The 17,942-nt window shown below is 31.1% G+C and overlaps 1 protein-coding gene across 1 annotated transcript; it reads left to right on the top strand.

The window, feature by feature from the left end:
- The first annotated feature begins 10,423 nt into the window (after positions 1–10,423).
- On the top strand, positions 10,424–11,072 carry LOC124943836 (serine carboxypeptidase S10 family member 2-like). Its single transcript, XM_047484298.1, has 3 exons — positions 10,424–10,769; positions 10,841–10,941; positions 11,013–11,072. The coding sequence occupies exons 1-3, from the start codon at positions 10,424–10,426 to the stop codon at positions 11,070–11,072; spliced, it is 507 nt and encodes a 168-aa protein (XP_047340254.1).
- The last annotated feature ends 6,870 nt before the right edge of the window (positions 11,073–17,942 follow it).

Genomic DNA, 17,942 nt, shown 5'->3' with positions numbered 1-17,942 from the left:
AGTAGTAATTAAGTAGTTATATGCACACCATTCTCAGATCCCTATCTTCAAGATCTAAGTTGGAAAACCAAGTGTTCTTTGAAAAACAATAGGATTCATTTTACCTGCTAGCATCAGCTATGGGAGCAATGTTAGAGATCACACAATTAATGAGAACGACAACTAGAGAGACCCACCGCCTACGTAGATTTGTAAGCTCTGGACAATATCATCGTTGTTAGAAATCTAATCTGCTGGACATTCTCTTGATGACTTCGAGCATCTGTAGTCATGTAGATATTGAACTTCCAACTGTCAAATCGATTCAAATTCATTCGTGTAAGTAACTAGAACCCTTACCCATCCCTAAATCAAATATGAACATAATAAGATGTTCTTTACCTTTCTAGATCTCTAATCAGGTACTCTGAAACTAATGATTGTCTCTTGTATTACTCCTGGCTGTTACAACGTTTACAAATAAATGGAAGATCTGCATTAATGAGGAAAACGGCAGATTTGCAATGATGAAGAAAACAAAATATTTGCAATAATGAGGAAATATAATATTTTCAATAAATTTCATTAAATTAGAAAATTAAGAGTTTTTTTTTTAGTATAAATAAGGTGTATGTTACTCTTATTAGATGAAGAAAAATAAGAGAGATAACAACTATTGTAATCGTTTTTTTTAAGATTTTATAGAAATTTCTCAAAGTTTTGTGAGTGATTCTATTTCTGGGCCAACATTTGGTATCAGAGCATCAGGTGAATGCCCAAAATCATCCGGTGGGATCAAATGTCGAAAGGTGCAGGATCATCAGGAGCGCCGCAAAACAATGGCATATTCCACTATCCGCAGCTAACACACACGAACTACATCAGTTGGGTGATTCGTGTACAGGCTATGATGGAGGACCAAGGAGTATGGGAGGCAGTCGAGTCAGTAGAAGGCACAAAGATTGATGTCCGACTTGATAAGAAGGCGAGATCACATCTTCTACAAGCACTTCCGGAGGATCTTCTAATGCAGGTGGCAAATAAGAAGACGGCGAAGGAAGTGTGGGATTGTCTCAAGACGAGGTTCGTCGGCGCAGACCGAGTGAAGAATGCACGATTACAGACATTGAAGAGTGAGTTTGATAGGATGCATATGAACGACAGTGAGTCGCTCGATCAATATGCTGGTCGACTCACATCCATATCAGTCAGGTACTCAAGCCTTGGAGAAACACTAAATGATATTGTGATAGTAAAGAAGCTCTTCGACACCGTGCCAGAAAGGTTTATCAGTGTGGTAGCCGGCATCGAGCAGTTTTACAACCTCGAGACGTTAACATTTGAGGAAGCTGTTGGAAGGCTGAAGGTCTTTGAGGAGCGTACGCGCAAGAAAAACACAAACTTTGGAGGAAACGAAGGACAAGTGCTACTCACTCAGGAGGAGTGGAAGGCACGATTGAAAAGGGACGAGGAAGACTCATTGAACCAGTGGAAAAAGGATTCCACAAATAGTGGGACCCGTGGTCAAGGAGCTAGAACCCGAGGTAGAGGCCAAGGGAGAGGAGGCCGAGGAGCACCATCTCGGAAAGACAAAGAAGGTGGTTCAGGTGGTCGAGGAGCTCCTCGAGACAATAGTCACATTCGTTGTTTTAATTGCAACGAGATGGGACATTACTCAACACAATGTCGAGCAAAGAAGAACGAGGTATCACACCTTACCCACACAGACAACGTCGAACCAGCATTACTTATGGCAATCTCGGAGGAGATTCCTCCAATCAATGTTGTCATGCTGAATGAAATGAAGCTGACTCCAGAAATTCTAGAAGCTAAGAACGATGAGACATCAAGAGATGCTTGGTTTTTGGACAATGGCGCTAGCAATCACATGACTGGCGATAAAGAGAAGTTCTTTGAACTAGACGAGGCCGTCACTGGAAAGGTGAAATTCGGAGATGATTCCACGGTACAAATTTGTGGTAAAGGTTCTATCATGTTCGAATGCAAAAATGGCGACCAGTGGCTTCTCGAGGGAGTTTTTTTCATTCCTTCTTTAAAAAGTAATCTAGTGAGTCTCGGGCAACTTACCGAGACAGGTCACAGGGTGGTGATGGATGGAGAAGAGCTTGAAGTCTTCGCTAAGAACCCTTCATGCCTTATCATGAAAGTGAGACGAACTCATAATCGACTATATCAAATTTGCTTGAAATTAGCAAAAAACGGTTTGTCTTTTAGCTAATCTTGAAGATCCAGCATGGTTATGGCACGCTCGTCTCGGTCATGTTAACTTCCAAGCACTAAAGTCCCTCATAAATAAGGGAATGGCCGCTGGTGTTCCAAAAATTTCTCCTCCAAAACAACTTTGTCGAACATGCCTAGTTGCAAAACAAACGAGACAGCCGTTTGCGTTAGAAGTCAAGTTTCGAGCGAAAAAGCCACTCGAATTGTTGCACATTGACTTATGTGGGCCAATCACACCATCAACCCCAGGAGGAAATCGATACTTCATGCTGATTGTTGATGATAATTCCAGGTGGACGTGGCTCCATATGTTGAAAACAAAGGACGAAGCATGCTCTTCGTTTAAGAAGACGAAGCAATTGGTCGAGAATGTGACCGGACTTCGAATCAAAGTCCTTCGTTCAGATAGAGGAGGTGAATTCTTCTCGAGGGAATTTAGAGAGATGTGTGAAGAAGCAGGGATATAGCGACAATTCACAGCACCATACTCTCCTCAACAAAATGGTGTGGTGGAGAGGCGTAATCGAACAGTGATGGCCATGGCTAGGTCGTTGCTCAAAAGCATGGCAGTTCCGAGCAAGTATTGGGGGGAGGCAGTTCGTCATGCAGTCTATCTTCTCAATCGGGTTCTAACCAAAGCTGTTCGAGACAAAACTCCATTTGAGATGTGGACTGGAATGAAGCCACACCTAGCGCACCTTCGTGTTTTTGGGTGTACTGCGCATGCCAAGGTGACCACTCCCCATCTAAAAAAGTTAGACGACAGAAGTCAGTTGTTTGTCTATTTAGGTGTCGAAGAAGGAAGTAAGGCACACAGGTTGCTCGAACCACAAAGTGACAAGATCCATGTGAGTCGTGACGTTGTGTTCGAAGAAAGTGCAGCATGGGATTGGCAAAATGAAAAGAGTGATCAACCCTTCAAAGTTTACGAAGAGGTTAATCACGAGCATGTTGGAATTCGAACGATCCCATTTGAGAGTGGATCGACAAGAGGACAGTATACTTCAGAAATGTTCCAAGAGGCTGTCTCGAATCCTCCACAGCTCGAGCAAGTGACTGAACAAATAGACCAAGGCGATGGTTTACCCACTCCATGGTCAGGTGGACACATTGGGAGTGATGAAGGACCTGTTCGATACAAGAACATGACCGATATCTTGGAAGAAACACCTCGAGTGACACTTGATTTTGAAGACTTGATGTTAGCACAGACGGAGGAACCTTCTTGCTACAATGAAGCGGTTGGACAACCACAATGGGAAGAAGCAATGACTAAAGAAATTGAAGCCATCGAGAAGAATGAGACGTGGTCTCTCGTCCCATTGCCAGTCGGACACAAGGTAATTGGACTCAAATGGGTATTTAAGCTCAAGAAAAACTCAGATAGTGAGGTGATCCAACACAAAGCTCGTTTAGTTGCAAAGGGATATGTGCAACGACAAGGCATTGACTTCGAAGAAACCTTCGCTCCAGTTGCTCGAATGGACACAATTCGAGTCATTCTTGCCTTGGCAGCCAATTGTGGTTGGAAAATTTATCATCTCGATGTAAAGTCAGCTTTTCTCAATGGAGAACTGGAAGAGGAAGTGTACGTAACTCAACCGGAAGGATTCAAGGCAACAGGGAAGGAGAATATGGTGCTTAAATTAAAAAAGGCATTGTATGGCCTAAGGCAAGCTCCTCGTGCGTGGAATCTAAAGTTGGACAAAAGTTTGAAGAAAATGGGCTTCGAAAAGTGTACACAGGAGCAAGCGGTGTACACAAGAGGCAACGGTAATACCCGAATTATTGTTGGTATTTACGTGGATGATCTTATTTTAACAGGTGGAGATCTAAAGGGTGTCAAACTTTTCAAAAAGCAGATAATGGGGGAGTTCGAGATGAGTGATCTCGGATTGCTTTCATACTACCTTGGAATCGAGGTAGATCAGTTCGAAGGAGGTGTATCGATCAAGCAGACAACATATGCCAAAAAGGTGTTGAACCAATTTGGAATGCTTGATTGTAACTCAACAAAGGCACCAATGGAGCATAGGGCTCAACTCTATAAGGATCCCGAAGGACAACCGATTGATGCAACTGAATATCGAAGAGTCATTGGTTGTCTGCGATATCTCCTTCATACAAGACCAGATCTTTCTTATGCTGTTGGTGTTGTTAGTAGATTCATGGAGAGGCCAACTGAGATACATCACAAGGCAGTGAAGCAGGTGCTTCGATACCTTCAAGGCACTATACACTTAGGTCTAGTGTTTCGAAAGGAGGCGGTGATGAGGAAATAGTGGGTTACTCTGATAGTGATCTCGCAGGTGACCTAGATGACCGAAAAAGTACGGGGGGCATGGCGTTCTACATTAACGATAGTCTTGTTTCGTGGAACTCCCAGAAACAGAAAACAGTGGCATTATCCTCATGTGAAGCAGAGTTCATGGCTGCAGCAGCGGCAGCGTGTCAAGCACTTTGGTTGAAATCATTGTTGTTTGAACTAAGTGGTTCGAAACCTAAGACAGTGAAGCTCTACGTTGACAACAAGTCTGCACTTGCACTCATGAAAAACCCAGTTTTTCATGGTCGTAGCAAACACATCGACACGAAATATCATTTCATTCGAGAGTGTGTTGAAGGAAGTCAAATCAAAGTAGAATTTGTTCGAACAGATGAACAGAAGGCCGACATACTTACGAAAGCTTTGTCAGCATCAAAACTGGTGATGATGCGACACCTGATTGGTGTTCGTGATCTCGAACCACGCCAGGACTAAGGGGGAGAATCTTGTATTACTCCTGGCTGTTACAACGTTTACAAATAAATGGAAGATCTGCATTAATGAGGAAAACGGCAGATTTGCAATGATGAAGAAAACAAAATATTTGCAATAATGAGGAAATAGAATATTTTCAATAAATTTCATTAAAATAGAAAATTAAGAGTTTTTTTTTTAGTATAAATAAGGTGTATGTTACTCTTATTAGATGAAGAAAAATAAGAGAGATAACAACTCTTGTAATCGTTTTTTTTTAGATTTTATAGAAATTTCTCAAAGTTTTGTGAGTGATTCTATTTCTGGGCCAACATTGTCTTCAACTTAGGAATATATTCATCAACTGTGAAGGTTGTGAAAAGCTGGAACAATGTAGAAAGTACAGGTTAAGCATCGATATAAGAAATGAAACGAAAGAGGAAAGGGGTAAAAGCTCATGTTGGAGCTTGTATCTACTTCGATGTTTGTAGTAACATTCTTGTTCTTCAACTGAGTATACACATCAGCTAAGAACAGTTCTCCTTTCTTCGTTCCAGATGAAGTAATAACATAGAATACATTTAAATGAAAACTTAAATGTTCAATTACAAACAATGAAATTTAAAAATCATTCATAGAGTAATCTCAAATCCTACTGTAAACTTAAAAATACGAAAAGAAGAACATGTGCGTTGTTTCTTAGTCGATTTCAAGAGAAGGAGACGAGTATTGATGTAAGCAAGTTCCAGTAACACAAACAAGACCGAAATTTATAAAAAAACGACATAAGTATATATATATATACATGCCGCGAAGCGAAGTGAAATCGTATTTTCGTGAACCAAAAAAGACAGATCTTAGAAAATGGCGAAATGAAACTCACAACTCTGGTGGGAGAATACGTGTTGACAATGAACTTTGGACATGTTCACATTTGTGCTTCCTTTCAGTCATCTCGTTATTAATACTTTGTCAAGTATATTATATTGTTAGTCTTGTCTAAAGCTTAAAACATCATAGACATCGTATAGGGACGAAATAAGCGTAGTCTTTTTAGACGTAGGCTATATTCTTAGATGAATAAATCAGGTTTAGAATAAAAAAAAAAAGTGTAATAATTTTTCACGTTTTGAAAAGTCAATTATTTCATAGTATAGACTCTCCATTTGGATGGGCATGTAGGTAATAGGGTCAAATGTTCTTTCTTACACGTAACTAAGTACCAAACTTAAAAGAATTTCTAAAAAAAATATTTAGTAGTTTCTCTCGAATCAAACTAAGTGACGATTCTTTAAAAGAGCCAAAATCATGTATATCTTCCACATCTCAATTTAAGACGAGGCGATTCCTAAGAGAGTCGATCTGTCGTTTAATCTGACGAGATTCGAGAGAAAAATAAGCCAAAGTACTTAACAAGGTAATCGACTAAATATTTTCCAAAAAGTGCACGGGTCAAGCTTACAATTTCAGTTCTTCATCTCACTCCTCAAGATTCGAGAGGAATATAAGGCATGGGACGACAAATTTTGGATCGCACAAACTACCTTTAAAAATGGGTAAAAATGTTTTAAGATCGAATTTTTTTTAAGGAAGTTAAAAAGAAGACGTACAAATTATTTATGGCCACATGGAAAAAAATAAGAAAAATTATCTTGATTAAAAATATTATTTTTACTGATTTTTATTATTTTATCATTTTTGAATTTTATTAAAATTGTTCAACGCATTTAAAATGCATAAATAACAAAATAAATAAAACTAAAAATAAAATACAAAGATATTTTAAAGTTCAAATCTTATTTAATAAAAAATAAATAAATTTAAACCTCAAATTGTAATAGTTTTTTTTTATTATATTGTAAAATATTTTAATTTATTAGTATTGCCTACAATATATATATTATATATATATATTTCAATCATTCTATTAAGTAATGTTTTAGGAGAATAATTTTATTAATTAATAAAAAAAATAATATAGTTATATCTACACTTTAATTTAAACATTTTATGTTTATGTGGGATGATATGACTTTGATATTTTAATAAATTAAATATAATTAATTAATAGATAAAAGAAATTATTAATAATATTTATTAATATATATTTTATAGAAACCACTCATACATTATATTTATTAATATGATATATATACTTTTTTTAAACAAAAATAAATTAAATGTTCATATATATGTTTTGTTCTTATTTTATCTATTTTATAATACTAAAATAATTTACATATTATTGTGTTAGAATAAAAAAATTATTTATATTATGTACTTTTAATTTTTTTTTTCTAGATTCACCATATCTTATATTCAATTATTTATTTTTGAGAAAAACAAAGAAATTATAAATTTTCTAAATTACATGAGATAAAAGTAAATATTTTTATCTTATTATTTTATATATATAATTAATTGTGTCCATTTATTTTGTAAATCATTTTAAAATCTAGAAAGAATAAAGTACTATTGCGTATTGTTGGCCTAAATTAAGTTTGAGTATATTTGTATTAAAAGTTAAGCAATGTTTGAGAAGGATTGTATTAAAGTTTTTGATGAAAGTATATAAAATTGAGATTACAATCTAAAAGTGTGACATTTTATTTAAATTAATATTTTTTTTATACAAAATTATTTCTTATTAAATCAATTAGTGTTACGTATAGAAAATTAATCAATAAATAATAGAAAAATAAAACTAAAAAGTCAATACACATAATTGATGATAATTGATGATAATTGATGGTGTAGATATTAAAATATAATAATAATTTATAAAATTAAATTTCTTTAATAAAAATGATTAAAAAATAATGCAATTTATTGAGGTCACTCTAGAACGAACTCATTTGAGTCCTTAAACGATTAGTGTTGAAATAGAGCTAGCCGAAATAACCAATAAAACGACATTGAAAAAATCTCTATCAAATATTCTGAGCGGCTGTTAAAATTATCTTTAGTCGAGGTTTGTAAGCGACGCAAAAAAATATTTTTCCAAATAATAATTGACCACATATATATGATCGAAATAGTAAAAACTTATACAAATCACGAGAGGATACATATAGGAGACCCTTCATATTACATATCAAATCAAATAACTCGTTATTGAAAACATGAAAAATAATTCTATATCTGATAACTACGTCTCTTTTGCTGCAAAAATTGAACGAATACGGACTCGAGAAAGCATCACAAACACAATCGGAGGATATAAGCAGCAAACGACTCACCAAAGAATGAGAGAACTATTCAGATCTCAAAAATCCGAGATAAAAAATTCAATTCGACTAAATAAGATGCCGCATCGAATAAAATACAACACTAACTCAAATCTAAGTGGTAGAAAAAAATAGGGCACCCTTCGATACTAGAAAAACCATCGAAAGTCCAAAAAATAATGTTTTTTCAACTTCTCTAAAACTTTTTCCTAGAGACCCGTTTTACCGATCGTTTTGATTGGGTGTATCCTTAGTTGCATAAAAAAGGCATACTGAAAAAAGAGAAGAAGATAATCCGATTATTTTTTTATTTAAATTATTTTCACTACTCTCTGTCAATATCTTTATAATGTGTTTATACAGTTATAATTAAAATACATAAATAATAAAAAAAATCAAGATAAGTAAATTCTTAACTTTTAAAAATTATAATTAATTCCAAAATAAAATCGAATAAAAAAGAATTTAAACATAAATAATATTACAAATAAATAATAAATTGAGGTACATGATAACAAACATTGAAAAAAAAAACTCACTTAGACGTATGTATTTGTACAATTAGTTCACTTAAATTTATGAACTAATAAAAAATAATTCAAACATATGTACTATCAAAAATAGCCTCATTTAGCCTCTATTAATAAATCGAATTAATTTTTATTTTTTAATTTATATATTTATTAATTAAATATTAATATATTTTCTCTCTTTTTTCCATTAATTAAACCATTAAAATGTATCACATTCCTAAATTATTTTCCTTTTCTTTTATTTCATCTTTCTTTTTTTATTTGTTTTTATTTCTCTTAGTACTCAAATTCTCATTTTTGAAGAGATTTTAACAATTTATTTATGAATTTTGTTCTACTGTAATATTTTGTGAAAGGTTTATTTCTTATTTAATTTAATATGAAAAAAAATGAAATTAATAATTTTTTATTTAATTATTGATTCATGACTTATAATAATAGTAAGGAATAATATTTTGTCTAATATTTGATTATTACACTTTTGTTGTTTTGATGAATGATTTGCTATGATTATTCAATTCTTAATTATTAATTAATTAATTTTTATGTTGAAGAATTTTTATAGTTGAAAAGATAAGTCAATTTTATAATCAACCATTGAGACCAAACAATTTTAAAATAATAATAGATGTTAATATAAGAAAAAGACGTAAAAAAGAAAAATATATATATAAATTTAAAATTAATGATAAATGCTCCTAATATATATATATATAGATAAAATTAAAATAATCAATAATAAATTCTTAATATCTAATAATAAAAAATGTATGAAAAAAATAAAAGTAAAGAATGGATTAATTAATAAAAAAAAAGTATCGAAAAAATATATTAATATTTAATTAAAAATATATAAATAAAAAAATAAAAATTAAATCTATTTACTAAAAGAAATAAAATAATCATATTTTTGATATTATAGATTTGAATAATCTTTTATTAGTTAATACATTATCTCGATCCAGCCAAATCTTCTTATAAATTCCAGTCCAACCAAACCAATATTACATGCAAATTAATATGACGCAAAGAGGGCTCTTTTGTCTAATTCTTTTTCATCTGTTTTTCTTCCCTTGTCCAATTCTTTCATCATCTTCTTCTCTGCGGACATCAAAGGTTAATTCGGCGAGTACAGAAGAGGAGAGGCTTATCAAGAGTTTAAACTTGTTTCCCAGTTCTGGCGTCAACTCCGGTGACCCTTCTTCCCGTCGATTACCCAATGCAGTGTCATCGATCATTGGTCGAACAGCCATTCTAAGTCCCAGCCCTTGGTGATCATAATTTTGGTCATTACGCCGGCTATTATCGGCTTCTTCACTCCACTCGAGAGATGCAAGGTACTTAAAATGCAACGTTAATTGAACTCCAGATTGGTAGATATCAAGTTTTAAAATATTTATAATATAATTTAAGAATCATTATAAGAGATCAAAAGATCACATAAACGATTCATACAAATGTTTTAAATCAGGGATGGAACAAAAAATTAGGGTCAGTTTAAAATAAATGATGATTTTTTTTTTTGGATTGACTAGATGAAAATGAAAGAAATGATTGTTCTATTTAAACGAGAACGGAGTGTCATGATTTTTCTATTAAAGTTAAAAATAAAAATATATTTATTAATTGATTGAATCATTTACCCTTGTTTGGATTGGGTGCTTCAGGATGTTTTACTACTTCTTTGAGTCGAGAAAAGGGGTATGAGAAACGACCCAGTTGTGATATGGTTGAATGGAGGACCTGGAGCCAGCAGTTCAATTGGTGTGTTTTATGAAAACGGTCCTTACAAGAAAATCGACAAGTCTCTTTACTGGAATGACTTTGGTTGGGACCAGATGTCGAACATAATCTTTGTCGACCAACCCACAGGCACCGGTTTCAACTATACACCCTGCAATTCAATACAAGTCATTCACAGATTATGCTTCAGACGAGAGATTTGTCGATTATCTTGTAAGGACCGTTTTCTCGGATTCACAATGGAAACTGAAGTCAGATATGTCGCCAGATTGATACCAAAATGCGAGCAAGACATAGCTAGATGCAGTAATCTTCTCTTTTTTTTTTGCAATATATTGTTTCGATTTTCATGATCATGTTTTAAAAGTAAAATGTAGATGCAAGGATAGGAGAAGAAGGAGGGAGCTGTATGGAAGCATATTCTTCTTGTACTTCCATATTGAACCTTTTATTGGAATATTATGGTTCTAATAGAAATGTAAGGAATGAATGAATGTTACATTTTATTTATTTTTGTTGTAAGTGTAACAATATTGGTGGTGCTTGCAGTATTACGATGCTCGGAATGAACGTGTAGGTGAAATGTGTTATGATTTCTTGTATCCTTGAGTAATATTGCAACGGTTAGAAATTCCCTGAGAGTTGGGAATATTCAGTTTGTATCCTTGAGTAATATTGTTTGTGATGTCATGATTAATGATTGGATGATGAATCGTGCAGTGGAAATTCCTCACTTTCTTGAAAATGGGATTAGGATTTTCATATACACTGGAGAATGTATATATTCTTTTCATGAATTGGCTTAGTAATGGATTATCAAAACTTTTGTTCTTTCTTTCTTATTATATTAAATAATTATTTACTCATAATAAAACTATTCAAGGAATCTATAAATGGGTTACTGAGATGAATTTGTAGGAATCTATAAATGGGTTACTGAGATGAATTGGTAGGGTAAAAGACAATTAAATAATGGTTAGATATTTTGTCTTTAAGTTACCAAAAATATATATATATATATATATATATATATATATATATATATATATATATATATATATATATATATATATATAATAGGCATTGTTCGGGATTGGAGTTTTTAAAAAGCATAGAAGGAGAAAAATAATGATTGGTGATTATTTTGAGGAGATGATGGTTATTTTTGGTAAAAAGACTTAAATGGTATTGATATATAAATAAAATAAAAAATAATAATTTAAAATAGAGGGTATTTTTAGTATTTTTGTTAATGAAATGAGTGATGTAATTGTTGTGAAACGATTGATTGGAAAATTGATTTTGGTTTAATTTTTTTAAAAAAATCAAAGAGAACAATGCCATATTATATATATATATATAAATAAATTAAATAAAATACAATATATATGAAGAACGATATCACCATATAAGAGGTTGATTCGAGGCATGTGCTTAGCTCATTTCTTTTAAAACAGTTTCATCGTCTACCGTTTGTGCTGAAACTTATCGTAGATGATTGTCTCTCAGGGTATAACGAATCTAGTAATGATTCTACACTGAAATCTCTACGCATTGAACTTGATTAACATATCTGAATTATCATCGGGTTTCAACAGAAAATATCGAGCGAAAAACTCGAATAACACTCACAAAATAAGAAAATGGCTTTTGGAATTCTAGAGTAAGAAATGATAAGAGGATGGAGTGATATTTTAGATTAGGATGGAATCTATATATATATAATGATGCTTAATTTTTAAAGTGTCCGGATTGCCGGGTCGAGAGCTGTGGTTAATTTGGATACTTGGGTCGGATTGTGGGTTTACCCGTTTTTAAATTTAAAACGGTTAAAAATAAAATTAAAAATGCTAGAGGTATGTTTCGAACTTGCAACCTAACAAAACAAGTACAACTCTTTAACCAACTAGGCTACAAAGACTTTATATTTCAAAAACAACACCAAATTTGATAAACGCGGGACGTTTTAACATTAATATAAGTTCAACTTTTTAACTAACTAATCTATATATATATAATGATGCTTAATTTTTAAAGTGTCAGGATTGCCGGGTCGAGAGCTGTGGTTAATTTGGATACTTGGGTCGGATTGTGGGTTACCCGTTTTTAAATTTAAAACGGTTAAAAATAAAATTAAAAATGCTAGAGGTATGTTTCAAACTTGCAACCTAACAAAACAAGTACAACTCTTTAACCAACTAGGCTACAAAGACTTTATATTTTAAATTCAACACCAAATTTGATAAACGCGGGACGTTTTAACATTAATATAAGTTCAACTTTTTAACTAACTAATCTATATATATATAATGATGCTTAATTTTTAAAGTGTCAGGATTGCCGGGTCGAGAGCTGTGGTTAATTTGGATACTTGGGTCGGATTGTGGGTTACCCGTTTTTAAATTTAAAACGGTTAAAAATAAAATTAAAAATGCTAGAGGTATGTTTCGAACTTGCAACCTAACAAAATAAGTACAACTCTTTAACCAACTAGGCTACAAAGACTTTATATTTTAAATTCAACACCAAATTTGATAAACGCGGGACGTTTTAACATTAATATAAGTTCAACTTTTTAACTAACTAATCTATATATATATAATGATGCTTAATTTTTAAAGTGTCCGGATTGCCGGGTCGAGAGCTGTGGTTAATTTGGATACTTGGGTCGGATTGTGGGTTTACCCGTTTTTAAATTTAAAACGGTTAAAAACAAAATTAAAAATGTTAGAGGTATGTTTCGCACTTGCAACCTAACAAAATAAGTACAACTCTTTAACCAACTAGGCTACAAAGACTTTATATTTTAAATTCAACATCAAATTTGATAAACGCGGGACGTTTTAACATTAATATAAGTTCAACTTTTTAACTAACTAATCTATATATATAATGATGCTTAATTTTTAAAGTGTCCAGATTGCCGGGTCGAGAGCTGTGGTTAATTTGGATACTTGGGTCGGATTGTGGGTTTACCCGTTTTTAAATTTAAAACGGTTAAAAATAAAATTAAAAATGCTAGAGGTATGTTTCGAACTTGCAACCTAACAAAACAAATACAACTCTTTAACCAACTAGGCTACAAAGACTTTATATTTTAAAAACAACACCAAATTTGATAAACGCGGGACGTTTTAACATTAATATAAGTTCAACTTTTTAACTAACTAATCTATATATATATAATGATGCTTAATTTTTAAAGTGTCAGGATTGCCGTGTCGAGAGCTGTGGTTAATTTGGATACTTGGGTCAGATTGTGGGTTACCCGTTTTTAAATTTAAAACGGTTAAAAATAAAATTAAAAATGCTAGAGGTATGTTTCTAACTTGCAACCTAACAAAACAAGTACAACTCTTTAACCAACTAGGCTACAAAGACTTTATATTTTAAATTCAATACCAAATTTGATAAACGCGGGACGTTTTAACATTAATATAAGTTCAACTTTTTAACTAACTAATCTATATATATATATAATGATGCTTAATTTTTAAAGTGTCCGGATTGCCGGGTCGAGAGCTGTGGTTAATTTGGATACTTGGGTCGGATTGTGGGTTTACCCGTTTTTAAATTTAAAACGGTTAAAAATAAAATTAAAAATGCTAGAGGTATGTTTTGAACTTGCAACCTAACAAAACAAGTACAACTCTTTAACCAACTAGGGTACAAAGACTTTATATATTAAATTCAAACACCAAATTTGATAAATGCGGGGCGTTTTAATATTAATATAAGTTCAACTTTTTAACTAACTAATATATAATGATGTTGAGTAAATGGATACTTGGGTCGGATTATGTGTTGACCCACCCATAAATTTAAAACGGTTAAAAATAAAATAAAAAATGTTATCCGTAATTTTTTTCACGGTTTTTTATATTATTACTCGTGCAAATGCACGGGCTAAATGCTAGTTATAATTAAATCATTTCAACCCCTATTTAAGTTTATTTTGGGTAAAATGAATAAAATATTTATAATTTTTAATTAGTTTTTCTAATTAAGGTTTAATTATCACAATAATTAATCATAATTTAACTTTGATCTCTTATTTGGATTATTTTGAATTTTTAAAATTCAAAATATTATTTTAAAATTATAAATTGGGGTATGTCAAATTTTTATACTTAAAAATTTGTATGAATATTTTAAAATAGTCTATTTCAAAATAGTCTATTTATGCAAAGTTCAAAGTTTGCATTAATTAGAGATAAGATAAATAAGGAAAAAAGACATTATGGATTCTTACTTATTTTTGTATAAACCCAATTAAAGTGAATTATGACTAAGAAACATAATCCCCACTTCTAGCTTAGTGGCAACAAGATGTGAATATTCTCACTTTAAGGTCCTGGGTTTGGGTCCGTCAGGTGGCAAGTTTTGCGCCTAGTTAAATGGTTAAGTGTGTATGTAGGCTACATGCTTAATTTGTTGTCATATTTTTTTTACCAACAAACATAAACGCGATAGAAGGAGCCTATTTATAGACAACTCAAATAAACTGAATTAGTCACGGAGGCTCGAGAAGCTAGGGTCGCAAAGAAAAGTTTTTGGCTTTTAGATTATTAAGATTTTGGATTAAAAAATAAAGATTTAAATTAAATATTCTAAGCGTTTTATAAAATTAGAGGTAATGATTTATATAAATAGTTAAGCCTAGGTCAATTAGAAGAGAGCTAGAGAGGAAGTTAGTGAGACCTGAGTTGTAAATCGTAAAAATCCTCAAATTGTATAAGAGTTCTCTAAGATTGTGATCTGGGGATAAGAAGCTGAAGGTCTTAGAAAGTTTTTTACATTAATTGTAAGTATCAATTTTACCAATAATTGAGAACTTGATTGAATTTCGTTCTGAAGCTCTTAAGTTCATAATTATCTCATTTCTCCGCGGTTCTTCAATCCGTTTGCTTTAAGATGGTCTAGGAATGATTTAGGGACTATATAATATATCAGAACTAACGAAATCATCATAATCTAAATTTGTCTAAATTTGAACTTCGGTTGAAAATTTTAAATTGTCTCCTTCAAGCATAAGTTTGAGATATGATCTAGAATCATCTTATAATCGATTTTGAAACCTTTTTTTTTTGAAGAAAATCACGGTTGTGTTGAAGTTTGATCACATGCACAAAATTCTTGAAAAAATAGTTAATTATTTCTTAAGTGTTAGCTAGAGTTATCTAACGATTCTTGTGCCAATCTGAGATCGTTGTTATCTTCCTAGGATGATTTTAGGTTGATTAGAGTAGGAATTACTCTACTATAATCATGTTTGTGAGAATTGATAATATGGGTCAAATCAGGCCTTCTAACTTACTCATGCACATTCTAAATCAATTACTTAGTTCGTTTGTGGATCTAAAAAACTATATAATCAATCCAAATGAATTCTAATGTTAGGCAGAATATTTGGATAAAATTTGAAACTCCAGCTTGATTCCTAGCCATTGTTAGATGTTGTGATTATGTTCTTGAATTTGATATCTTTGTATCTCATGTATATGCCTTACCAATTATGATTTTATGTTCATGTAAGTCAACTTTATATGTAAAAACATCTCTAAATGGTATTTTGAGGCTCGTTTGATTTTGGATCTTTGGCCATTTCGATTTCATTAGCCATTATTTATGTTTAAATAATTTATAAAATCTAAAAAACGATTAATGACATAATATAATTATTCTAACAAAAAAATTAATAAAAATGCAATTTTGGACATGTTCACATTTGTGCTTCCTTTAAGCCCTCTTGTTATTAATGTTTTGTCAAGTACATTATATTCAGGGACGGATCTATGTAGGCCCCGACCCACTTCGAAAAATAATAAAATTTTACAGTTAAAATGTGACATTACCCCATAATTTTTTTAAAAAATTCAATTGAATTCACTATTTTATTTATTTAATTATTAAAAAAAAAATAAAACTTACATTTATTTACCTATTTTATCCAAAATTTTCTCGTTTTATATTTTATCCCACCCCACCAACGAATAATGGGTCCGTCCTAATTATATTGTTAGTCTTGTTTAAAGTTAAAAATATCATAGACATCCTAAAGGAACGAAATAAGCGTAGTCTTTTTAGACGTAGGCTATATTCTTAGATGAATAACTCAGGTTTTGAATCAAAATAAAAGTGTAATAAATTTTCACTGTCAAATGTTTTGTAATATAGACTCTCCATTTGGAAGGGCATGTGGATCATAGGGACAAAGGTCCTTTCTTATACGTAACTAAGCGCCGAGCCTAAAAGAATTTCTAAAAAAATTATTTTTTATTTCTCTCGTAACAAACTAAGTTAACTAAGTCGCGACTCTTAAATGGAGTCAAAATCATGTCTATCTTCCTCATCTCAATTTAAGACGAGACGATTCTTTAGAGAGTCTATCTATTTTAATTTTACGAGATTCAAGATAAAAATATGCCACATAACTTAACAAGGTAATCGTCTAAACATTTTTTTAAAAGTGCATAGGGCCGACCAATTTCGGATCGCACATACCATCCTTAAAGACGGGGTAAAAATGTTTAAATATCGAAAACTAAAAAAAAAAAAAAGTTGAAAATGAAGACATTGTTTATGGCCACCTAGGATAAAAAATATATCTTGGTTAAAAGTATTATATTTTTTATTTTGAATTTTATTAAAATTGTTCAAGGCATTTTAAATGTATACATAACAAAATAATAAAATTAAAATTAAAATACAAAGAGAGCTTAAAGTTCAAATTTTATTTATTAAAAAAGAAATAAATTTAACCCACAAATAGTAATAGTTTTTTATTATATTGTATATATTATATATTTCAATCATTCTATTAACTAATTTTTTAGTAGAATAAATTTATTAATTAATTAAAAAAAATATAGTTATATGACTTATATCTCCACTTTAATTTAAGTATTTTAAGTGGAATGATGTGACTTTGATCTTTTAATAAATTAAATATAATCAATTACTTGATAAAATAAATTATTAATAATAGTTATTAATATATATTTTTATAGAAACCATTCTTACATTATATTTATTAATATGATATATATACTTTTTATAACAAAAAATAATTAATTTTCATATATATTTTGTTCTTATTTTATCTATTTTATAATACAAAAATAATTTACATATTATTAAGTTAGTATAAAACAATTATTTTTATTATGTACTTTTAAATTTTTTTTCTAGATTCACAATATCTTATTAGATTGAATTATTTATTTACTTTTGAGAAAAACAAAAAAATTATAAATTTCCTAAATAATGTGAGATAACAATAAATATTTTCATATCCTATTATTTTTTTATATATAATTAATTGTGTCTATTTATTTTGTGAATTATTTTAAAATCTAGAAAGAATAAAGTACATATTTTATTGTTTATCTAAATTAAATTTGAGTAGATTTGTATTGAAAGTTAAGCAATCTGCGTATATATCAATGAAATGGATTTTATTAAAGTTTTGTCTGAAAG

Source organism: Impatiens glandulifera, chromosome 6, assembly GCF_907164915.1.
Source record: "Impatiens glandulifera chromosome 6, dImpGla2.1, whole genome shotgun sequence".
In the NCBI taxonomy this organism is placed as follows: Eukaryota; Viridiplantae; Streptophyta; class Magnoliopsida; order Ericales; family Balsaminaceae; genus Impatiens; species Impatiens glandulifera.
This window is presented reverse-complemented; position numbering and strand designations above follow the sequence as displayed.